Source organism: Hippoglossus stenolepis, chromosome 6 (genome assembly GCF_022539355.2).
Source record: "Hippoglossus stenolepis isolate QCI-W04-F060 chromosome 6, HSTE1.2, whole genome shotgun sequence".
In the NCBI taxonomy this organism is placed as follows: Eukaryota; Metazoa; Chordata; class Actinopteri; order Pleuronectiformes; family Pleuronectidae; genus Hippoglossus; species Hippoglossus stenolepis.
The window spans coordinates 15,242,813-15,267,690 of record NC_061488.1 but is presented as its reverse complement, the minus strand read 5'-3'; the positions used below and the strand labels follow the sequence as shown (position 1 = coordinate 15,267,690).

General features: G+C 40.7%; 1 protein-coding gene across 27 annotated transcripts in view; it reads right to left on the bottom strand.

Moving 5' to 3' along the window:
* The window catches only part of kif1b (kinesin family member 1B), a 54,416-nt gene that overhangs the window by 20,610 nt on the left and 8,928 nt on the right, over window positions 1-24,878 (bottom strand). For 7 of the 27 annotated variants that reach the window (XM_035159357.2, XM_047340308.1, XM_035159360.2 and 4 more), the window contains exons 3-22: window positions 18,202-18,278; window positions 17,909-18,088; window positions 17,412-17,480; window positions 16,908-17,086; window positions 16,164-16,275; window positions 15,580-15,657; window positions 15,414-15,479; window positions 15,217-15,234; window positions 14,787-14,862; window positions 14,194-14,272; window positions 13,937-14,079; window positions 13,287-13,328; window positions 11,383-11,594; window positions 9,765-9,844; window positions 9,156-9,231; window positions 8,041-8,120; window positions 7,461-7,567; window positions 7,040-7,123; window positions 6,591-6,771; window positions 6,405-6,477 (exon numbers count right to left, since the gene is read on the bottom strand). In XM_035159357.2, coding sequence (XP_035015248.1) covers window positions 6,405-6,477; window positions 6,591-6,771; window positions 7,040-7,123; window positions 7,461-7,567; window positions 8,041-8,120; window positions 9,156-9,231; window positions 9,765-9,844; window positions 11,383-11,594; window positions 13,287-13,328; window positions 13,937-14,079; window positions 14,194-14,272; window positions 14,787-14,862; window positions 15,217-15,234; window positions 15,414-15,479; window positions 15,580-15,657; window positions 16,164-16,275; window positions 16,908-17,086; window positions 17,412-17,480; window positions 17,909-18,088; window positions 18,202-18,278 — 2,012 coding nt within the window. Of the gene's footprint in view, window positions 1-550; window positions 4,380-6,404; window positions 6,478-6,590; window positions 6,772-7,039; window positions 7,124-7,460; window positions 7,568-8,040; window positions 8,121-8,373; window positions 8,437-8,878; window positions 8,933-9,155; window positions 9,232-9,764; window positions 9,845-11,382; window positions 11,595-12,729; window positions 12,802-13,286; window positions 13,329-13,936; window positions 14,080-14,193; window positions 14,273-14,786; window positions 14,863-15,216; window positions 15,235-15,413; window positions 15,480-15,579; window positions 15,658-16,163; window positions 16,276-16,907; window positions 17,087-17,411; window positions 17,481-17,908; window positions 18,089-18,201; window positions 18,279-24,878 lie in introns of those variants that run through there. The other 20 variants (XM_035159350.2, XM_035159354.2, XM_035159352.2 and 17 more) reach the window with 10 other exon arrangements.

Here is a 24,878-nt window from a genome sequence, read left to right as displayed (position 1 = left end):
GAGGACAAGCTGTGGTCCCGATGACCTCATCCTGTTTGTTCAGTGTCTTCTGGGAAGACAATGCAGCCTTTTCATTTGTCATTAACCTCCACCCTGCTGAAGCCTCCCGATAAGCTAAAACTCTGAAAACTCTCCATTCATGCAATCCTTGGAAAGACAGTTTCACTGCATGTATCTGCCTGGATAGTATAATGAACCATATGAATATAGTGCTTCCAAAACATTATAATTCTTAAATAAGTAAATGATGCCAGTTGGCAAAGGCAAAATTCAATGTGATATTTCAGTGCAATAAGGCAAAGGCCAAGAAATCTAGCATTTATTCCTCTACTATATTTGCAACATTGCCATGATGTAGTGTTAAATTACAACAATAAAGTAATAAGAGATGACTAATAATAAGGCTTTTGCAACTTATAGAGTAAAAAGAAAAAAAAAATATTAATTTAAATATTTTCATCAAACCTAGCCTAAGATGTTGTACACACATTTAGAGCGCTGATTCTGTCCCTTCACTGGTTTATTGGAAACAAAAAACAAGCAGCACCCATAACCGATAACTGCACTTGGAGCATTTTATTTCACTCATACTTGAAAAATAAATCACAGCGATTCAGTATATTTCTCTTTTAAAACCTGTGAACAATACTGTTCCAATCTGTACTGTATGTTCGCACAAAGTGCTCGATTAAGGAAGCAACACAACTTGGTGGTACACAGCCACAATGAGGCACTGGATACTGCAGATTCAAAAAGAAGACGCACAACACTCAGACACTTAAAACGGAGACCTAACACAGACAACCTGTATATATATGTATATTTCACAAGAACAGTTTCAGGTACATTGTCCGTGTGGTGTTGTATTCCTTCCAGCTTACCTGGTCACTGTCAGCAACAGTGCATACATTAAATAACATTCTTTAATGGAGCATTTATCAGAGCTGGAGAAATGGAAGCGATTGCATGCAAAGATAGTCATGAAAACATGAGGTGTAGTGTGGAGAAACTAGACTTACATATGTCATCAAATCATTTGGTTTTTGTTACAGCAAAATAAGGCAGAATATATACTGTCCAAAACTTAAACGACATCTTCATGTCAGCAACTGCATCGGAGAGATGAACAGAAAAGAATTCCATCATTCCGAACCCAAGTTGAACATTTTGTCCTCAAAAAGTTATTCCACGCTGCCGAGTGTCACTGCTTCTCTAAAATGATGCGAAGGCCATCTGGTAGTGAAATGTTAAAATTAACGGGTTCTCTTAAAGCTAAAACTGCAGCAAGGAAAAGACAGATTGGCAAGCCGACTTGCTGCTCATTCAAATTAACTAAAAAAAACAAACCTAACATGGACAACTGATTTCATAAACCATAGATCCATCTAGGTTACATGAGTGAGCTGCATGTGATGCAGTGAAAACAACAATATTTCATTTGACATGGATATTTGTCCCGAATAACATTATGCAAATACTTCAAGTCTTTGTCCTTCCTCCAACATTTTCAAGGCGAGTCTTTGGGAACCATGGCAACACTCTGCAGGACATTCATCCAAAACACGGTGAACTCTTTTCTTACTCAGTCAACCAGGAACCCAAAATGTAATTTTTATACAGCATGAAATATAAAATCAGCTCACGGTCTGTTTTTACAGGAAGAGAAGGGGAAACAATTCTAAATATTCTGGACTGCTTACAGAGAAGTTTTCCAAACATATAACTGTATGTTTCTTGACTTATAGTTAGGTCTTTCTCCCATCAGTTCAGCATGGAGGTTCTTAAATTTGAAAGTGTCTAAAAACCAGGATTCAATCAAACATTGGATTATTCATGATAACATCCTGGAGAGGAATAGGTAATAATATAAAATGTGAGTAGTGTGTAAGGGTTGTTAAAAATACTTAATAAAGTAATTTATTGCTCAACATTAAAAGTAGTGTATTCATTTACTGATTATACAGCCTATTCGTGACTTGAGGAAGTGCAAAATACTGTAAGACAATTAATGTGGCAGTTACATATTCAAAATAAATTTGAGAAGAAAGAAGAAAGCAGTTTGGGATCAAGCAATCAAGCTGCTTACTAAGAATTTGAATAAGGCAGAATGTTATTACTAAAAAGTTAAGTACGTTTGGGTTAAGTAAGATATAAAGTTTACATTACAGAATTGAGCTAAAACCTTGTGCATAGGCGGTAGATTAAAAATGAAGGTAAAGAAAATACTGAACTGTAAATGTACAGCAGGGTTAATATAGTTAGAGCGTGAAAAGGCACTTTTTGAAAAGCACTTTCTTTGACCACTACTTCAGTCGTAAATAACTATTTGTTTTCATTTGTAATTTGGGCTGCAATAACAACAACGTCTTGATGAAGTTGAAACACGTAAATGTGTTCATACGGTAATGGCTGAAAACATTCATGACCAATCAATACTAAAATGACAAAATGTAAACTCAGAAATTCAACCATGAAGACAATTTTGGCAAATCAAAGCATGATTGATGAAATGTCACACATGCTGAAAAATAAACGAGGTGGGATGACAGGTCTCTTCTTGAAAAAAAGTCCCCTTATTATCTATTGGCTTCAGTTCCTTATGACAGTTCTCCTAATGCTAGTGATGATGGCGCAACACGATGCAGCAAAAACTGGTAAAACGGCATATATTATGGTAAAGATGATAAAATGTCTTTATAATACATACAATATTTTTGGATCAACCAATAACACGCTGATCAAGTGCAAAGGTCACAGTCAGTTTCAGCTGTTCACATGACTCTGAGCTGTTGTGATCTGTAATGTGTTTGCCTACTAAAAGTATTTGAAACTGGTTCCTCATTTACTCAGACTGTTGTCTCTCTGCTGGCTTTTAGATCGGGGACAGACATCTGTCTGCGCATTCGAGGAGGGGCCTGGAAGCTGATTGGATGGTTAGCATGGTCAGTGTGATGGTACTGCTGGTAGCCACCGAAGCTACCATCTGTATACATCATGCTATTGTAGTGGAACGGCTGCTGCTGATGGTGTGGCTGGGGATGTGCTGGGTGGTTCTGGTGGTGGCGGGGCTGGTAGAACACCTGGCTGTGCCTCCTGTTGCTTTCAGGCTGCTGCAGTGACTCCATGGAGCCCGAGGGCCGCTGGCGGTGATTAAAAGAGTTGCTGCGGCCTCGTTCATGGGGCTGCTGATGTTGGTTGTTCCTATAGTTATGTCTCTGACCCTGGCTTAAACCTTGCTCCAAGTCTTTGCTCCTGTACTGGACTGATGGACTAGGCAATGGAGGAGTGACTTGGACAACTGAAGCAGCCATCTTTTCTCTAGATTGTGCTCCTTCTACCACCTGGGTTTCTCCTTCCTCTTCCTCTACAGCTTCTTTGGGCACCTTTAGCTCAATGACCTGCTGATCTGTGATAATGATGTGAGTACCGGGGCTCCATGAGTTGCGGTGCTTAGGGTTACTTCTGAAGGGGAAGCGCAGCTTGCGGTCCTCTGGTGGTATAAAGCGATGTGGTCCGGTTTGCCGGCGGAGCTGCTTGGAGATCTCTTGTTGCTGAAGGCTCTTTAGGCGTAACTGCTCTTGACGCATCCAGCGCATGTGGCCTCGCTTTAGGGTTGAGTCATCTCCTGTACTTTGGCCCATTTGCCAATCTGCTTCCTCCACATCAGGCTTTTCTGGCACTGGAGGTTTTCCCTCAATTGGGCTTGGTGTTCTGGCTGCGCAAGTAGAGGCGGCTACGCTGGGAGGCTTTTCCTGTCCCTCTGGGGTAATGAGCGGAAGGACCTTTTCCATTTTGACCATCTTGTTCCTGAGAGCACGGATCTCCTCGTCCTTCACGTTATTCTGTTTCTTCACCTCGTGCAAGATGTCCTCAAGTTTATCAATGTGCACTTTTAGTTCATCCATAACGGCCCCTCCTGCTCGAGTCCCATTGGTGATGACGTCCTCAATGCGCTCATCACCAACTCCGACAGTGTCCCAAACATCCCGAGCCACTGCCCTCCACGAGTCCCGCTCGTTAGGGTCCTTCTTAGTGTAGCTAGCACAAAGCTCCTTCATCTTTACAATAGCCAGAGCCTCGATTTCTTGCCGTGTTTGGCGGAAATCATTGAGCGCTACTTCATAGCAGATTTCTTTGACCGCCTGGATCTTCAGGTCAGAGATGGTCACCCACTTGGAGTCCTTGGTGATGCGGCGCCGCTGTGGAATCTGGTACATTTTAACGTGCTCTCTTATCTTCCCGCTGCTGGGTAATCCACACTTTCTCACGATAGACTGCAGCTTGCTGGGGGGCAGCTTTTCCCTCAAGGAAGTGATCAGTCTCCAGCTCTCCTCACAAGACCTCTTATCTGAGTCATCCCCACTATCAGAGTCTCCATCCTTAAGAAAACAAAACAGGACAAAAACCAAATGGTTCCCAAAAAAAGAGAAATTACAATGGGAAATCAAAGAGAAGATGAAAGGATGGCTTGAAAAAAGAATGAATAAAAAGATATAAATATGCAACATGGGAATTTTAACTGTGACTCAAGTCTAAGAGCTTGAGCTAAGCTTGAGTTTAGGGAGACATTCAGAATTTTCAGGTTTAGGAAGATGACTATTACACTGTAATAATAAAATAAATAATTTTGCATACATTGTATACAAGATGTATGCCAACATGCAGTTTAATTTTCAGAATTATGTTCAAAATAAAGTTGGAAAAACAAACAAATACAACAAACAGTGGCTTCCATTGACTTTCTTGCCAGTTTGCCTTTCTCTTATTTTCTCCAGTAAAGTGGTAATATGGATATGAAGTGATGTATTAAACGTTAAAACAATAGGCATGTAACCTTTAAAATGTTTGTTCCCAATGTCGCATATTTATATTAAAAGTAAAGATTAAGCATTTCTATCATGATTAGAAAGAAAATATCAATAGAGGACAGTAGCTGATTGGAGCACTTCTGTATTGTTTTTTGATATTCCTCTTCTTTTATTTTTTGGTTTGAAAGCTGGATCCCAAAACATGCTACAGTGGCATGCAAGTAGATGGGTTTTTTGAGCTTTCCCCCTTTAGTCCAGACGGTTTGAGTGGCTTTAGTATTAGCGGTGAGTTAGAAGACAGTGTTCTTGCAGTTGATCAGAAAGCCAGTAGAGAGAGCAGAGGCAGAAGTGAGGGTAAGTGTTAATCCACTACAAGAAAGATGTTAGTTGGAAAAAAATGCAGTTTCTCATTTTGTTTTTGTAGACAGAGCACATTACAGATCACAACCAGTATGTACAGATGATTCAGGTCTTGGGAATGATAGTGTATCTGGGGCTAGAATTGAACGTTACGTTGCTGGGGAGACTGAACCTGTAGTTCTGCACATAATACCACCAGAGTATAAAAGGTCTAAGATTCGCTTTTTCAACTATGAGCTGTCATAACTCTGTTGTTGAGCTGTAACCTCAGTGTGCTACAAGGTGCCAGGTAAGGCTGGCAAAGAGTGGTAGCCAAAGAAGTCAATGAGAAACCACATTGTCACTATCTGTCAAAAAACTACAGCAGGAATTGTTATCACAATGCATTGTACATGTCAGCAACTGCATTGAAGAGACGGAACTCATAAACAGAGCAAGAAAACTAGAGTAGAAATCTAATCCAAGCAAATCAACAGCCACTTCAGCTCAACGGCAAACACTGCAACTTAGTCCAGAACCAGTACTTAGAGAGTTAAGAACACATGCTATTAACATGAACCGTGCAAAAGCAGCATCAATTTATAAAAGACATGGGTGTGTGTTTCAATACTGACCAATATTCAGTCAGTTCTCAATGAATTCTTAATCATAGTATCAAATAAACTTTTGAAGCTGCAAGTTGCTGTTTTGCAAGATTCAGATCCTCTATAGAAAACACAGGAAAAGGGGAAACTGGGATTTGGAGAGGGGAAAGATTTACAAGCTAATTCTTGCTCGATAAAATTGCTACAGACAAAGGATTTCAACTTAAGAAGGCAGGTAAAAGCTCATCTGTCTCAAACCAGAAAAACTTCCATGCAAGGAGAACAGACATGCGTGAGGAGTAAAGGTGTGATTCTCACACATACACACATCTCATGTGTCAAGTGTCAGAGTGAGAATTAGTACTAGTCAGATTTAAATGGACCAAGTGAAACTATCATACAAAAACCAAAAATTAGCTTTCCAATTGTAAAAGACACAACAAGCCATGCTTTAACTTTGAATTCCACTTGTGAAGCTGCTTTATGTTACTTTATAGCTGACATGAAAAATCATCAAGACTATGGCTTAACATCTATTAGACACACTGTAGTAACTACTAACTTGTCAGCAACCTCTAACATTGAAGATTACAGAAATCTGAATACTACTCACAAAGTGCGTTTGATTAAATACCAGCTTATTTGAACTCACCAGTCGCTGTTGCTCCAGAAGTTGGTCTGCCTCTTCCTTCTCCTTCTTGTACAAGATCTCCATCTCAGTGAGCCTACACAAATGGGTGAAATATATTGACATGATTGCACAATTAATGATACACTGTACACTCTAAATCACGACACCATTAGAAATTCATTGAGATTAAACCAATGGATTTCATACCTTTTCTCCATTTCCTGCTTCATGTCGATGCCCTGCTTTTCGAGAAGTTCTCTCTGAGCAAAGGTCCAATCCACAGGCTCCACTGGGGTTTCAGCAGATGGTGTCTTCTCCCTCTCAGCTCTGGCCTGTTCTGGGTGGTTGAACCGGAACACATGGTTCTTTCCCATAATGATACGGTTACCTGGAAGAAGACGGGGCAAACGTGGAGAGAATGAAGTTAACCAAGATATTACAAGCAACAGCAAACAGCTCGGATCTTTGTTTTTACCATATTTTTTATTTAAAGTAGAACATCCAAAGGCGTGTCCAAGCCCAAAGGAAAAACACTATGAATTGTCTTCTAGGGTTATTTGGAAAGCAATAATCTCCTTTACCTCAGTCCACAGACATAATACAAATATAAAATCTATAGATTCATTACATCTGTGTTTCTAAAATAGGATCTGTACCTGAACGAAGCTGGATTGCATCTACAACACGCTTGCCGTTGACGTAGGTTTCCGATCCCTCACAGGGTACCAGCATGACGATAACTTCAACAAAAACATATCAACAAATCATTAGTGACTCATTCTGAAATCATCTTTTTATATGGTGAAAGACAAACATCTAATACTTTGAATGTTGTGACTACTAGCAGTTAGGGAATACGTTTTCATTAGCAACAGAATATGCATACATTTCATCTGCTAAGAAAGCATAGATTTGTTTTTGCAGGTTTTTATGGGTATAAATACCTCTCTTTTAATTATAATTTCAATGATCTCCTGTTTGTTATCAGCTCAACTTTATTCACAAGAATCCAGATGTTCAATCTATATAAATGCTGAAGAAAACCCAAGCATGCAAAGTCATAATATAGTGCCTCACCATTTCCATTGGCATTCCTCTCGCTGCGGAAGATGCAGTGCTCTTCCTTGATATGAGCACCACTCAAAACAATGTCCTGTCGTCTCTCAGTGTCGGCCTTACCCACCCTGAAACAACCAAAGAGGCCATTTTGAGAGAGTAAACACTGTTCTCTCATTCTATTGGCAGCCATTTGACAAAAAAACTTGGTGCCAAAGCATAAATGGAATCTTAAAACCATTACTTATGAGAGGGCAGCACTTCTAAAGCACTACACTATACTACAGACACTTCATCTGTGATTCTGTCATCCACTGTCGTCCCCCTGGGGTGCAATTGTAACACAATACTCAAGGGGAATAGTCTGTAGAGGAGGCCAAAAGGACAAAGAGGGAAGGAAAGTAACTTTAGAAAGTGAAAAAAAAATGTGATAAGTGACAGACTAAGTCTTGTAAGGGTCTAAAAGTTGTTCTTGCTAAACATCAAAAGAGAAAAAAATGTAAATAGAGTGTGGTTTTTCAGAGAGTCCTGCCTGGGAGGAATTTCAAACCTTTCCAAATCCTTTGCAACATCTCAGTGTCATAAATCAAGTTTTAGTTACCTTGTAATTCCATCTTTGATGTAGTAGAGCAGACACTCTGACATCAGAGGATCCTCGTTCAGGTTAACCAGATGTGGAGTCTACACACGAGAGGTCGACAGTTCAGCACAAACACATCTGTAGGATTTCTCTTCTTTCATCAATATTCAGCAGTACAGCATTAGAAGTGTTAAGAAGGGAATAGTTTCATATTTAACATTGCTGATAACCAGGATCTGTGATACATGATCTCCTACATGAGCATAGACAAAGATTATCACACTGACACCTCTAGACTATGATACATCACAGAGCTAACAAACAATGCTAGCAGCTACTCCTCCGAACACCAACCTTTTTAGGGGAAAACACCCCGCTAAAGTCTGCATAGAGATCACAAGGTTTCTCAACAAATTGCTAACCCATGGAGCGGCAGTGAGTGAAACAAGAGAAGAAAAAAGGATGACAAATGAGTGTGGACAAAAAGAAAGAACACGCAACAATTAAAGGTGGGGGGTGAAAGCATGCCAAAAGAAGGATTAATTTCAAAGAGAGGAATCTTCTGAAACCAAAGCTGATCTAGTGACAGCTGGTGATTAAAAGATAACAGATCTCTCTGTCTCTCTGTCTCTGGCACAATTATCGCTTCACAGACAAGTACATGCTAAGTCTACTGGTATTTAGGCTGCTGCCTCTACTGGAAGATACTGGAGAGTAGGAACAGTGACCAACATTTTAAAAACAGCAGATCCAGACCATGGACATAAATTAACTTTTTAAATCACTACTAAATATTAACTGTCATGTATGGGGCTACATCTAATGCAGGAAAGGTGCTTTATCTGCTGATTAAACAAACCTTCTTAGTGGGAAAACAATCAAACTGCTCTTCAAATGGCGTTTCATGGCTAAGCTGAGTATGTGAAGGAAGCAAATGACAAAGAGTGGAAATACAGACAGAATGATAAAGAGAACAGATGAGAAAAAAAACTGTGACTGAACAGGGAGGGCTCTCATGGAAAAAAAAGATAACATGGGAAAAAAAGTCAGGAGGTGATGGTGGAAGGGTGTGCATCACCACAACCCATGGGAAATTTGACGTCAATGTCTGTGCTTGCGTCTTGTGCCTGTTCTACCTTTTTAGGAGAGAATACGCCCAGAGTGCCTCCATCTTCGCGGATTGCCACACCCATCTCTGCAAGCAAGGCCTCCCTGTAGTGAGGACAAAACATCTGTTAACTCAGGAATAATCATTCAAATTAAACGTCTTTACACAGCATGTTGCATTTATTCTGACTCTGTAGATTTGTTTCCAGCAAAGACATTTGTGTTGATAAGAGAAAGAGGTGGAGAAGTCATGTTGTTTAACATAAAAGAAAGGGATTGGTGGTACAGAGAATGGCACCATAGAGACTTGGTGGACAGACAGTAACATGGTTGATGTCTTCAACTACAGATGAGTGGATAAAGGGGCAGACAGGATGTTAGAAGGGTGATTGTGCAGCGGAGTGTGACAGCAGGGAAGTGAAAAGGAAATGGACAGAATGACTGGAGGAAACGAGACATATAGGTGAAGAAAATTAGACGGACGGCACTGAGGTGTGAAAAGACGGACAGGGCTATTGCGGGGTTGTCCAACACTGACAGATTAGTTTTAAGGAGGGGTGGAGGCACATGTAGTACGCACATCTCCCTCCTCAAGAGATGGAGATGGTAATAAACAGACATTGCCAGCCAATACTGACCTCTCCATGCGGATCGCCTCAGTCTTTCTCAGTTTCTCTTCCCAGGTTTCATTGAGCTCGGCAATGATCTTCTCCGATTCCTAAGCACAAGAGGCAGAGTGTGAGTAAACACAGGCAGAATAAAATGATACTTATAGTTATGAGCAGTGTATTAGAAGCCACCCGGTCTTGGTTCTTCAGATTTAGAAACCTTTAGATCAGGGTGAAACCATCCCATGGTGACACATTTGTCCTGGGCCAAAATGATAAATGATCACTATAAGCGGTTGATTACTATAAACAAATTGTGTAGCTTCTGTATGATAGTCCCGTAACTTTAGGGAAAGGTAACATTGCGCACTTGTGCACACACACACACACACACACACACACACACACACACACACACACACACACACACACACACACACACACACACACACACACACACACACACACACACACACACACACACACACACACACACACACACACACACACACACACACACACACACACACACAGCTGTTCTTTCTCTCTCGCACTGACACAAACACACATGCACTCACAAACAGTTTCATTGGACACATGTAAACTGAGACTGGGTAAAAACAATAGAATTTAAATTGTCATTTTTTCAATATAGCCATTGTACACTCCCTACACCAGTTCTTCATCTTTGAAAAGCAGTGAGGTATTGGATATTATCCAGATATTGACATTCTGTAATATTTTTTAATAATGCAGTGTATAGTTATGTTCATTGCTTAGCATAACAGTGAATTGTTATGTTGTGTATTACTGACAGCACTGTTTTTATACCTATAAAGGTAACCTTCTGGACACGGCTGAAACACCTTTGGACTGTGAATATTATGTGCCTCACTTTATAAAGCCAACGTGACTGGATCTATTTTGGTCAAATTTCCTCCGTATCTGCGTTGGTGCTTGACGTCACTGGATGACAGACAGACTGGGCACCATGGTTGCCATGGAAACTGCAGCTCCTCATGGCCGGTTGGTACAATCCTATGTGCTTTCTTATCAGCAGAGTGAGAGCTGTACTGCATGTGTGAGAGGCATTAAGCTCTGAGGCCACATGAGGACTTAAAGGCAAAATGTGTTGTCCTTAAATGCTTTGTGTGGACTAAAAAAACCTTTTTGACATTAAAATATATGAGCATTTTAATGTCACTTTGGGGTTAATTCTATTCCTGTGTCATATAGCCTTTTTATGTATATAAAAGATCTGATTGTTTTAAATGCCAAACTCTGCTGCAAAGGAAGACTGAAGAGCCTGAAACACCTCATTTGTATTTCAGGTAAAGTATCTACTGGCTGGTTTGGTTTGAATTGATAATGCAGAACCAACGCCACTGTTACCATGGCTACAGCAGCGTCAATCTATTCAAATATTTCACAATTTTGGAAATATTCTCCTTTTACTGTTACAGTCCCAATCTACAGAGGACATAGGAAAAAGAAAAAAAACGGAGAACTCTACTGTTTTTTATTCACTGGTAGGAAACTTAAGTTTTTGCAGAGTGGGCAGATAACTGTGGGACGACTCTTCTCTCCTAACTAGACACATATACGTGTAACTTGAAGATTGCTGAAGATATACACAGGCCTAGTTTACCTTCAGTCTTTCAATGGCTTCCTCTCCTCCAGGTGTGGACATGATGCGCTCCTGGATGCTGGTGACCGACTGCAGGCCCCCCTGGCTGCACAGTGAGCCAGAGGATGGAGAGGCTGTCAGGGAACCAATAGGGGCTGTGGAGAAATGGCCAGGTCGTTGATTCTCTGAAGCTACCAAGTATCTATTCTTATTGTTCTGAATGTCTTTCAGGTCTGAGCCAACAGCAAGAGAGAGAGAGAGAGAGAAGGAGAAGAACAAAGAAAGAGGTGGAAATGATAGGGGGGAATAAACCACATAAAATGAAGGAAACCAAATACCAAATAGGAAGAGAGAGAGAAGAGTTGGGAAAAAAGAAAGGACAGAGGGGGGGAGAGACCAATGTAAGACACACATTTTATAGGTCAAACAGTTAAGACAAACACCCAGCACAATGGTCAGCTACAGACAGCAGCAGTTCTCACTCCGGGTTGTTTTCAACAGCTTTCTCCAACTCTTCCAGCTTCCAGAGACAATGCATTACATATCAGCTTGTACTCCATTAGAGAGGTTTCATGAGGCTATTTGATGAGGGTTAGAATTAAAGTGCAGAGGAATTAACTCAGAGCACAACATTTCTATTGTGTATGATTATATGAAGGCGTAAAATGTCACTTTGTTTTTATTTGTCTTGTAATCTGAATGAAAACTCAGAGTGAGAGCTGCTATCAGTGCATCAATTACATGATGGGAGAGACATAGAGACAACAATAGGGTCCAGAGGGAGGACGGATGAGAATCGTTGACACACACTGCCAAAGTTCAGCCCGCATTCGAGTAGTTTGATTCACCGCACGCACACACATGCATGCACTCACACACCCACAGCAGTCTCACTAAAGGTCAGGCAGCTCATGTCAATATAATGGCTTCAAGGACCTTTGAGGTAACTCAGACTGTGCACTCCAAGAAGCAAAAATAAAGCAAATGGCCAATAAACACAGAGTTTAAATGATTTGGGAGGTGCTGACATTTTGGATGTTAGAATGTAGAAAGCTGACAATGGAAATATGAGCTTTTTTAATATTCCAGAAAATTAAGGAACGTAACGATACCCAAGTATTGAGTTAATCAACTTAACTACCATATAAAAGGGACACGAGGAGCAAAATGTATGCTCTCACTCTGCACATTGAGTACAGAACATTAGCAGTAAAGGGTGAGAGGGAAGATGTGTTAGGGATATTTGAGAATACAGAGCAGAGGTTGCAAACTAACTATTCAATGCTTACTATTGCAACACATCAAGCTAGTCTATTCTGAATAACTACACCTCCTGTGTAGCTACTTAGAAATTCAAAAATCATACACCTTTCCATCGGTAGCTCAGAGCCTCAGTATGAGAACTGAGAAGTGCCATTCTTAAGCTTTGAGCAATGTCACCTGTAGTGGACGATTAGTAGCAGAAGAGAAAACAAAAAAAGCAGAAAGATCGATAACATGAGACGAAGCTTGAGATAGTGCGTCAAAGGGCTGACATAGTGAGAAAATTATGCGGATGTGTTGGGGGTGGGAAAGACAGACAAGCAAGTCTAGAGGTAATATTTTTTAAAGGGTCTAGATCAAGAGTAACATGGACTTGAGGCTGCAAATAGCTGCCTCACCCCCATCATTCTGTAAGGAACAGAAACACAAGCGCAAAGCATGCTAGCCTAGTTGCATGCTAACCACTGCCAGCTCAGCACACCTACAGGAGGAGCCTTGCATTTCTGAGATTCCTTCTATAAAGCTTTTGCGTTGTAAGCACTTACATGCAAAGCTTGTAGCAGATCTAATATACAGGTTATGGGGGGGCATAGGCAATGTTAGCTATTGTTTAATAGAGCAATTAGTGATAGACAATGCATGACTAGCACACATATACACACATTTGATTCCACTTCCCGGGCAATCATCCCCCATAGGATCAACTGAGGGGAAGCAGGAAAAGATGAGAAGGGTCAGAAGTCAGCACCAGTAGAATGAGAGGAAACGGTTACAGACATTTCTTAGAGAAGGCTTGATGAGAATGATAACAAGGATGGGAAGAAAATGCCATGGAACGACTTGTTTAGTGCCACATCATTTGGCGTGATCTAACAGGCAGTCGCTTATGGGCAAGTTATTAATCAATCCCAGATATTAGACATTATTAATGGGTATATTATGTCTCTAATGGACTACACTATGAGCCATTACTCTTGTGTACGGCAAATGAAGTGTGCTATTTTAATGTAGCTTTAAATTACCATGTGTCATCAGTCAAAATCAGCCAAATATGACTGTATACATTTTAATTAAATTATTTACAAGTGCTTATGTGTAGTAAACGACCTTAAATGTTTTTATTACTTATGACACATAGTACAAAATGTCAGTGTTTTTAGATTTGCATAGCAATCGAGACAAAGCTGCATGGCTGAAAGCTATTAGACAGTGATGAAGACAGAAAATGTCACCGACTCGTGGTGGGCCTGAGAGAAAGGGTAGGTGGCGCGTGGCTGCAGGTAATGTCTAGATGTGGCAGAATAAAACTCACTGTCCAGGATGTCTCCCAGGCCCTGGGCGCGGAGCAGCTCCTTCAGTCGAGTCACTTCATCCTTCAGATCGCGCACCAGCTTATTGTTGGGATCCTCATTGATGATGGCATTGCACTTGATGTTCTTGGCTCGGTCGGCATAGCTAAAATTCAAAATAAACTTGTTTAGCTTGAAAAATCTAAGTAAACGGGAATGCAAATTATTACTTCGAATTCTTTAACTGTATCTACAGCATGTCCTGAATCGGGAGCTTTACCGGAGTGTGCTGAGAGTTTCGTCATAGTTGATATCTGCAGGACTGAGGGCGGCTACCATAGCTGTTCTGGAGTTTCCACCTAATAACAAAGATTCAGCAGATAGGTCAACTATATGACAATGTGTGTAAAGCCATTTTTCTCTAATAGATCCGTTTGTTGCAAACACAACATGTTTTCCATTGCACTGTAAATTTAAAATGCTAAGCATGAAATAAAACACTACGTAAGCAAAGTGAATGCTGAGAACTAATTCCACTAATGTAAGACTTCACTCTCATTAGACTTCACTGCTATGAACCACATGTGCCAGCTAAGATTGAAGATACCCTGGACACCTCTTCTCCACATGTCAGAGCTAAAGAGAAGAGTGTGCTCTTCTAGTTTGATTAAAATACAGTCTGCTGACAGTGTTCTTCTTAAATAGGCTAGGAGTAACGTACACTAGCTCCAGTAATCCTTTCTTGCCCTTATTGCCTATCATGGGATACAGATGGTAAAAAAAAAATTCTTGTTGTCCAGGGAACGTACTAACAAAAATTATATAATTTGTCACAAGTAAATTATGTTTATCAGCTGATATTAGTCATCATACCCAGATTCTCCCTCAGCAGCCATGTCAGAACAGAGTCTCTGTAAGGGATGAAGTCACTCTTCTTCTTCTTCTTGCTCTGCAGTAAACAAAACATTCATTTGGCTGATAGAAAAAAAATACTGACAATGGATGTAAGGCTTTCTATCTAGAAATTGAATATTAGGGATGGTAATAAAGACTGAACTATATGACAAATCCCTCATGTAACAGACAAGTGAACTGGTAAAATGAATACAGGCCCGTTTGACGCGCTTTTGCTATTGTGCAAGGGTTTTACTGTGCATGGTGCCAAAACGCACAGCACTTAAGGTGATATAATGGTAATGCAAGAAAATGCGTGGTAACTTCAACATTGTTCATAGCAAAAGGCTGTCAAATCCGCCTCATGGGAGGTAGACGAGGTTAGTGGTTGAGCTGTCAAACGGTTTACCTTGCTGGTAGAGTTATCCTGCGTAAGCAAGCATTTACAAGGGCAAGAGAAGAGAAAACAGAGGAGCAGACATTACAGCATGCCAGGCTGATAAACAAACTCCATGAGAGGACAGGGTCAGGTTGTAGAGGGTAGAGATAGGAGGAAGAGGAGGATGAGGTGAAAGAAACAAATAGAAATAGAAATAAAATACTCACCACTTCAGCCAAGGCAGAGATTACCTTCCCTAACGTGGTGAGAGATTTGTTGATGTTTGCTCCCTCCTGCAAACATAGACGAAAAAATATTATTCAAGAGCCCTTAAGGTGATAATATAGTGAACGGTTTGTTAATGCAACCGCTGGGTGATGACGGCAGTCTTACCTTTAGCCTGGTGCCTGTAGCTCCAGTGGAATCTGCTCGTTCGCTACCCGCCAAGTCTACCAGACTAATTTTACTGACCTGGAGGGAGTGAATGTATTTTAGATGCTTATAAATAATGCACATTTGAATTATAACAAACTGAGAGGGGACCTCAGAGAATATTACTGATACGATGACTGCACGAAATACCAAACAAAAATATCTGAAAGGAAGTGAAAACCATTCTAAATGTTACTGTCAAGTGAGATGCAGCCAGGCAGTAAAAATCGGATAGTGTGGCTAAATACAATGGGCATTGTGTGTACAATAACACAGTGGTCTTTGTCTCTCTGCAGTCAAAGGAAATGCCAAAAGTCCAATCTAAAATAGCTCTCTTCTTTCCTTCTCCAATCACCACGACTTAGTGAACCACAGGAGAAATCTTAGCCAACATCAAAGAAGCAAACTGAAAAATAAGCTGTGAGAAAAATAACCTGCCAACAGTGTGGGATCAGAGTCTTAAGTTATAAACATGGTTGCTTGTGAAGAGTTCACAATATAAATTTAAGAATCAGAAGGTGTCTGTCTCTCTAGTTTCCTCTGACCTTTTCTGTGGAGAGGTCTGTCACACTGTCGTGTTTCTTCTGTGTGAAGACGATGGTGAAAACAGCGTGGGACCTGCTGCTGGTTTCATTCATGTTGGTGGCGGCCACAGTTCTGCAGATTAGAACATATGACCACAGTTAGTTAGGGAAATAAAAAATGCATGAGGATGTAACAAACTGAGCTATTTTCCCCTTTTATAATTATTCAGAATTATTAACGCTAAATTCGTAGTCTTGGCTATTACTGGAGTTATCATCCCTGGATTTGACGCCTATTAGGGTGAATTGAGTCTATGGGATTACTTTGTGTGGCGGAGGTGGATAATACTGTGAGGACACCAAACTCAAATGCACAAAGCTCGCTCTGCAGAATAGTCACAGGGGAGATACGGGCTTTACATGCCATGTTCTAGAAATAAGCCTTCTGACTCAGCACAGGAAGATTAAGGCAGGGTTGACTCCTCCCCACAGGAGCTCTCGTGACTTACGCACAGACAGACGCATGTATAAATTACATGCACTCAAGCTTTTACACATATTTCACTGAGAAATGCTCACTACCTAAAATTCAAATCTCAGTCATCCAGGTCGAGCTTGACATGCTGTTTTATTTAAATTTGAACAATATAGGGAAGATTCTGGGAGTCCTCTATAAAACTACGAATATCTTTATCAACAGGGACGATCAACGGAACTAAATCAAAATGATAACTGACTTTATTATTATTATTCCCAAAAAATCACCTGGCCTTGTTGCCTGCATCCATCAGGTCAGCGATGTCTGTGTAGGAGGTGACGGCCAGCTTGGACAGGTCCTCCACGTAGGGGCCAAGTAGAGGGTGTTCTCGCACTCGTAGGTTCCCTTTGTTTTTGGGATTGAGCAAGTCTCGTACCCGTTCACAGTAGATCTCCATGTAACTGACCTAGAAAAGGTTTTTAAAAAAGTTTCAAAAATATCTATTCAGGTGCACCATGGCAACGATACAAAGCAGTGACACAAGGCCGAATACCATAAAATAATACAATAGCAGGACATTTCTCACTTGTTCTTATTCTAACAGCATATCTACAATAGAATCCCATGCACATGAATAAACAAGATAGTCTGAAAAAAACGTGTTGAGGAAACTCAGCACCTTTGACCCTTCAGCCAAAATTTGATTGATGTCTGAGCTCTACCAGTGGTTTAATCCGATGCAGTGGCTCGACTAAAGGAGATTACAGGTGGTAAAACAGTCTGAGACTCACCTCCACTGAGTAAGAGAGCTCTTCTTTGTTGCTGCCGTCATTGATTTTATCAAATAGATCTTCACAGAGCTGGGAGGCACAAAAGAAGACAGGTTAGTGCAAATTAAGAGCAAGTGGAGAGGTGAGAGGCAGGAACATTAGGGAGGAGATCTGCGGACCATATAAACAAAAACAAGATCTGTACAGATCAGATTTTGTAATTAATTCTAATTAATTAATCGATAAGTATAAAGTATACATATAAGTGGAGGTTCAGTTTTAACATTTTGTTTGGTTAACTGGTAGACTGTTATGTGTGCTTTATAAAAAGTGACTGAGACTTTGACTCAGGGGTTGTGTTAAACGTTCAATCATCTAAGTGAACAAGACTAATAAACACTACAGACTACAAGAGAGAAGGCTACTTTAAATAGTACCTAAAATACTGTGTGCAAAGTGAGTGTCTTAATCTCTTTGATGCGATTCAGTAAATCAAAAAGATGTGTTGTAGAACAAACCATGGGAATGATTCCTTCCTGGCCCTCCTCCTGCTTGCCCATCATTGTGTAGGATTTGCCAGATCCTGTCTGGCCATAAGCAAAGATGCAAACATTGTAGCCCTCAAAAGCGTGCTGCAGCATTTCTTTGCCAATATCGTTGAACACAAGGTTCTGTGACGCAAAGCTGGGGTCTTCGGGCTGTATGAAAGACAGAGAGGTTACTTACAGAATAAATTCATGGTATTTCAAACTGACACACTCTCATTTGTTGTTATACTGGGCAGTGGAAAAGAGAAGATGTTCAAACTCACCGTAGTGTGTGACCAGTAGGAGTAATCGAAACTGAACGTCTTTGCTGGTTCCTTTGGGGCTTTGGGGTTGAGAATAGCTGTGGAGGCGGAACAAAATTAGTAATGAGGTTGATAACATCTAACAATTACTCTTGTAGTTGTTCTTGTAGTTTCATATTAAAATCATCCTCAGTTTTAATTTATTTATTGTAAGTCATCTACAAGTTTTCCTTCCACCACAATTAACTATCTACCAAAAGTAGCATCAGTGCTGTCAGTCTGGATTATAGCATCTTTAAACAAACGAGTCACTGAAACTGAAGTTTGTCTCCTGGCTTGTGATTGCTTTATAAAGCTCACAGCAGCTGACATTGTTATCCTTTTATTTTTTGCAAATTCCCTTTCTCTTTCTTGACAATTTGCTTTTATTACTCATAGCCTAGTTACTTGATGAAAGGTCAATAACAGCCAACAAAACTCCCATTCATGTATTTCTTCTAGTCCTAAATAACACATTTTAGTTCCTCAATCAGAGCAACAACAGTTATATGTTTGGAACTAAGGGTCACATGAACCAGTGGTGGACTATGAGCCATTTGCTTTTTTGGGGGGGGAACTGCAACTGCTGTGTCAAGTTTTACCAAACACAGCATCTTTATCCAGTGTCTAATTCATCATGAGCGCTGACAACACACAAATGACAAAGAAAGGGGAGTTTGAGGAGTAACACAGTAGCCTCATACTAATACATCACCTTCCCCCGTTTATCTGCAATAGGGATGATGACACAATATTTCTTCACCATTCCCTAAGGCCACACAGACATTTCTTAATGAGCAAGAATCTGCAGCCATGTCTGGCATGTCATGCCTGTCAACAATACTTGCTGGTAGCCTGGGACTAGTGTTGAAGTTTTCCACACCATGCACTGGATATGTGATGTATGAGAGAGGAGGATGAGAATGATAATTCTCTCTAGGATATTTGTAGATATTTCTAGTATAATCCATCCTTAACCAAGCTATTATTGACCAAAGCTGCTTTGTTCCAGGGCAAATGGGGAGAGTTAGATCAAGAGTTAGCTAAAAAAAATTGGTTTGAGAGACTAAAAGTAATGGGGGCACGCTCAAGGGCATAGCGACAATCCAAACAGTGTAACAACAGAAAGGAAAGGCAGGGCCAAAGTAAAACTGTGCATCTGCATTTTAAGCAAGAACAATACAATCTGTATATAGAGCATTTTCACTTCTAGCAAATCTCAAGGGTCAGACACAAAGCGGCCATTAGCTTTGTTTCATGCTAATTCTGTGCTCTGCTAATGGGCAAATTAAAGCCAGGTCTGCCTGCTCCACATGAGGGTGCTTGAGTGGCTTTTGCATCAAGATGTCCCAGGCTGAGTGCCTTGTGCGTTCAGAGGATTTCAGCACACTTATCAATAATGCAGGAGATGTGGAGAGACAGGGATTGCATATCGCCCTCCATGGGTCACATGCTGAAAGAAAAGCACAGCGTGTCCTCAGACAGCAGAGCACGAGCTGCTTCATGCTAAATATGTGATGATTATACCAACTCTCATTGTAATGAAACACGGTTAGCGACAACCTAGAACAGGTTAAAACAATGCATTTTTTGGATCCCTTCATACAAACAGACCTATAACAGGTTGAGGTGCACATGCGGAGCAGCAGCTTCCATAATGGGCACTGGAAGAAGATACAGCAAGACAGGTGGCTATATAAAGCCCAATTTCACCTTTGACCTGCCTCCAAAGGGAAATTGGAGCCAGGGCATGAAGAAATGAAGGGGGATTTACGTTACCACTGACCCTCTATTCTCCTTTCCAGGAATAATCTACTGTGGCTATTAATGAAGGGGCAGCCTAAGCTCTGATTCACTGTCAATCAGGCAACTTAGCAATAAAAACAGAAAGATGATGAGACAGTGCCACATGTGAGGGATTCAGACGGGTCAGCGGACTGACCGTGACAAACTGGCTTTACTGGGAATCACAGCTGTGTGCAGGCAAGACAGGATGTAAGCTTTCTAATCTCAGAGTCTGTCCATTTCCCCTGTTTGGTCGAGGGCTGTCGTCAGAGACGGGGGTGGGATGTGATGGTGTATCTAGAAACATCGACTACATGGTGGCAGCAAGTGGGAGACTGCTAAACTACTAAAGGTGAATCATGCTCACGACGTGGCACGATCGTCTCATTCACATGCCCACTCGATTGCTCTCATAACAGACAGCTGCTTCACCCATGTCATCCTTTCAGCGGATCGTAAGAGTCTATAAAAGGTGTAAAGGCAACGATGCATAAACTAACACACAAAATTTCCTTTCAACTTAAGAACCAGCACCTTTTATAAATAAATCCTGCTATATTGCCATAGAGAAGAACCCTGATATGAAAATATGTAAATAAAGAAGCACTTCATTTGAACACTGAAGCACAGGTATTATTAGTCTCACCCACACAGGTGTCAATGAGGAATTCCTCTGTTTTCCATTTATAGTAATTATTCCCACCAGACCAGAGTCACATCCTGCACGTAAAATGGCAGACGCATTCTGCTGCCTAATAAACAACGTCATCACTCCGTCTTTCTCAACCATGGTAACAGGTATAGGGACAGATTGTGGTTGCCATAACAACCTCAACTTGGCACAGGAGGGGAAGATGCGGCACACTGCGTTCTGTTCTCTCCTGCCTCAAGCATCCCCCATTACTGTGGATATATAAACTATTTATCAACGAGTAATTTCAGGATTCAAATCCTTTAAAAATGCTTTAATACACATTAAGGCACAGTGTGAAAAGCTTTAGGATTTGTAACTAAGACATTAAGCTACTTATCATGTCAGACTCCACAGGCAATAACAGAAACGACTTTTACTCGACAAAAAACCTTTTCAATACGTTGTAAATTGAATATTGTCATGAAGCACAAAAGACAAACACTTTGTCATTTAAAAAACAATCAAGGTGTGACAGAAGATATGCATTTATTCCCTGCATATTACAAAGCTGAGGATGTTTTTCTCCCTTTGCTGGCTGTGTTTTCACCTTCATTAATCTAATAAATGCAAAAGCACCAAATATTATCTTTAAAAAAAACATTATCAGCAATAGAGCAACATACTGTACTGTGTTATTATAGTATCATCACCAGCACACACAAAAATGCAAATGTTTGTTTTTACAACATGATCCAGCTTTGTCTTTTCACTTCCTGTTCTTCAGAATATAGGACTATAGTGACACTCCACAGGAGCTCTCCAGTTTTAACTAACTGGTTATCTAACCACATCCTTCTATCTAAATAACATCACTCAGCTGGTTATAACCGGCAGACATTTTGTACTCCAGCGTTCAACATGGGGCCTATAATCCGGTCAGGAAAGCAAAGAGAACTCTCAGTAATTAGGATGTTAGGAGGTCTCGGAGCACCAGATGGGGCCTACAAACTAGCCCCCGTTCACCTGAGACAAGCTGGGAAGCAGAGTGTAAAATGGCTGAGCATCCTCTCCCTTCCAGTAAATCGCTAAGAACCTGATCAACACTGATCGATGCCTGTCCGTGATTGCCGGAAGGCCGTGAAGAGCCTAAATATATACATGCATGAAATGCAAAGGGGAACAAGTGGATGAACTACCGAGGCACTCAGAGAAACTATAGAATCATAATTACCCATGTTTGCTTCTTTCAGCCAGACTGAGGAATTTTAATGGCTTTCCCCAGGGTCTGTATGTATATTGGCAGCAGTGTGATGTAACAGCTGATTTCTGAAGATTACTATTGCATTTATTCCCTCACAGGGCTGCCATCTTCTACTCAACGTGCACAAACAGTAACAAACAGCTCCAACGATGTGCATCTTTCTCATTTCATATGAAATTATGGGACTATACGATATCAGATTCCTTTCTAAAGGCAGTAGCCACATGCTGTCTTACATTAGTCACGATACATTTAAAGAGGTTATAATTTACCTTATTATCAAAGAAAGAATAATTATCAAATGTGTTGTATTATACAGGTATAATAGGTTAAATACATACAGTATTTAAATGTTGCCTAACCGTTGTTTAGCTTTATGCTATCACATTGTCAAGGGAGAAACTGACACCATTGCAGCTCTACTGCTGAGTATCTCCATACAACTGCACACCTGTGTCACAGTTTGTGCATGCATGGTGAGGCAAAGCAGTTGCTGAAATTATCCGATGGTTTCCGCATTAATGCCACATCAACGCTAACATGGTTGTTCAGTCTCAGATAGGGAGCAGAAACGAGTGGATGGGGCACATGCTGGGGTGGCCAGAGAAACGCTCTGCATGCTGTATCCAGTGTCTTCAGCAGAGAGAGTGTGATGGCTTGGTTGCCAGGGCTGCAGCACAGGTGACAGAGTTGTCATTGGATGAAGCTCAAAGCTGCAGGCTAAAAGTAGTGTCTGAGCACTGCTGTGCACATTTGACAAACAGCTGAGCTCGTCGCAGCCACAACACAGGACATACAACATATCCAAAACAGAAACCACCATGTGGTATCTTGATTAGACCCTTGGATAGAGTGCACTTTCACGTCTGGTCAGGGAGATGCCTCTGGGCCTATAATTTAAAATAAAAATCCACACAGCAATTCAATACTCCTCCTGCTGCCCAAAAAATATTGAAACCTTCAGGGCGGGTAGATGGGTTTGTCTAGCCAGGAGACGCGACCTTTCACACCAGAATCCATTTCATCGTCACAGACTAAGACAAATTACAACTAACTTTCTGTTAATGTTAACAGCCTGTGTTTTAATATCATCAGATGGTCTCCTAAGTCAGAGCAATTACGGAAACTGTAGGGGAAGGCACTAAGTTTGTCCTAATGAATTCTCAGTTTCTACTCAGAAGGCTGAACACGTAATTTTTCTCTTTCTACTGCAAGAGCAGAGGGGGAAAAAAGCAGGAAGACACCAGTACAATGCACTGAATGCAGGGTATTGCAGTTGACAACAGACCCTGCAAAACACATTAGGTAATCTGTTATGACAAGGCTTCATGTGCCCAGTCCCCTCTATCACAATGCCGCTTTTCACACTGCGTCCCCCCCCGACACACACTTTAGAAACAGTGTACAATAGCTTTATTTAAACACAAAAGAACTTTAAACTTTTTGTTAGAAAGTGACTCCAGTAAGCTCAATGTAAACTGTGCATTAAAAACAAATAGCAGATTGAAAACCAAGAAATCAGCTTATTGAAAGAAATCCAGTTTGAGCAGTAAATCAGAATATATGATACATGCACTGCAAAACAACGCCCATATTTACTTGCAGTAATCAGATTTAAATCAGAACCACCACATGCATGCATCCACAATACATTTCGTACTCTTAATTTGTCTTCTACCCGGAAAATCAATGGTTTGTTCAGAATTCCGAAAACCCTTGAACTTTTACACGCAAAATTAAAGAAAGAAAGTGATACATTAAAATGATGTGTTTTGGTTCCCGTCTAGCGAAAAAGCAGTGGGCCAGGGTGCAGTCCTGGCCTATGTGCCAGCTGTTCCAGCTCTGCCTACTGTCTATTTATACAGCAGCAGATGGCGGCTAGTGCTTCACATGCCGACAGACTGTCAGTGACAGGAAGGAATGGACAGATTTCAGCCGCCCAAACCTTTCCGCCAAACTCAAAGCCAAACCATACATTGCTCCAAGCCCACAGACACTGATAGCTAGCAAGTCAGCGAGTGCCTTTGATATTAGCAGCTCACGCAGACTCACTGAGTCCATAATAACAAAGACGTTTCTAGAAGCCACCAGACAGAGGAAACATGCTAAGCCAGCAGGGCTCCATTCAGAAGCTGAACAAACACAGAACTACAACAAAGAGAGAGATGTCAGGCAGTCTCTCAGGGGCATGACATGGATGGTTAAACCCACAAGGCACATAGAACTGGCATAAAATCAGAGGTGAGATAAATATACAAATTACATGCCATGCATGCAAGTGTAATGTCCCATGTGTCGAACCAAATTCTGGACGTGTCTACCAACTTGTCAAATGAACATATTTGTTGTTTGCACCTCAATGCTAAAATAATAAAAAAGATGATACAGGGTCGAGTTTTCAGCTGTTGTCACAGCTCATAGAGGTGAAATGCTTCTCATGAGTCAGGTCTAAGGAGGATATTCTCCTCTTTGCAGGTGCTGCGTCCAAGGTCAAAGGTCTTTCCCAACACATCCTGTGTCATGGAAAGCTAAAGCAATACGTCCACAATTTTAGATGAGTCTGCCATTTTCCAGTTAAAAATAGCACTAGCGTATATACGAACAAAATTTATATTTCAAACTTTCTCAAGTTAAACTTTTAACAATGAACTTTAGCAACCTGGCTCTGCATGTGATTCAAGAAACAATGACAATGCATTTCTTATGTCTAAATATTTTATATTACAATGTGGAATACATTTTTATTCTCAGGTCCAATTTGGTTATCAACATTATGGGTAATAGTAATAATAAATTATTATAATAAATTATTTAAATAAATTAATATATTCACACAAATAATATGCCATAGTAGTACAACTTCTCTGCCACAAGAGAGATGCTGATTTAAACAATCTATGACTTTATAATTCATGCCTAGTTCTAAAAAGTTTTCCAAATATTAGCCATTGCTTCCCATGTTTACATTTACTTAATATT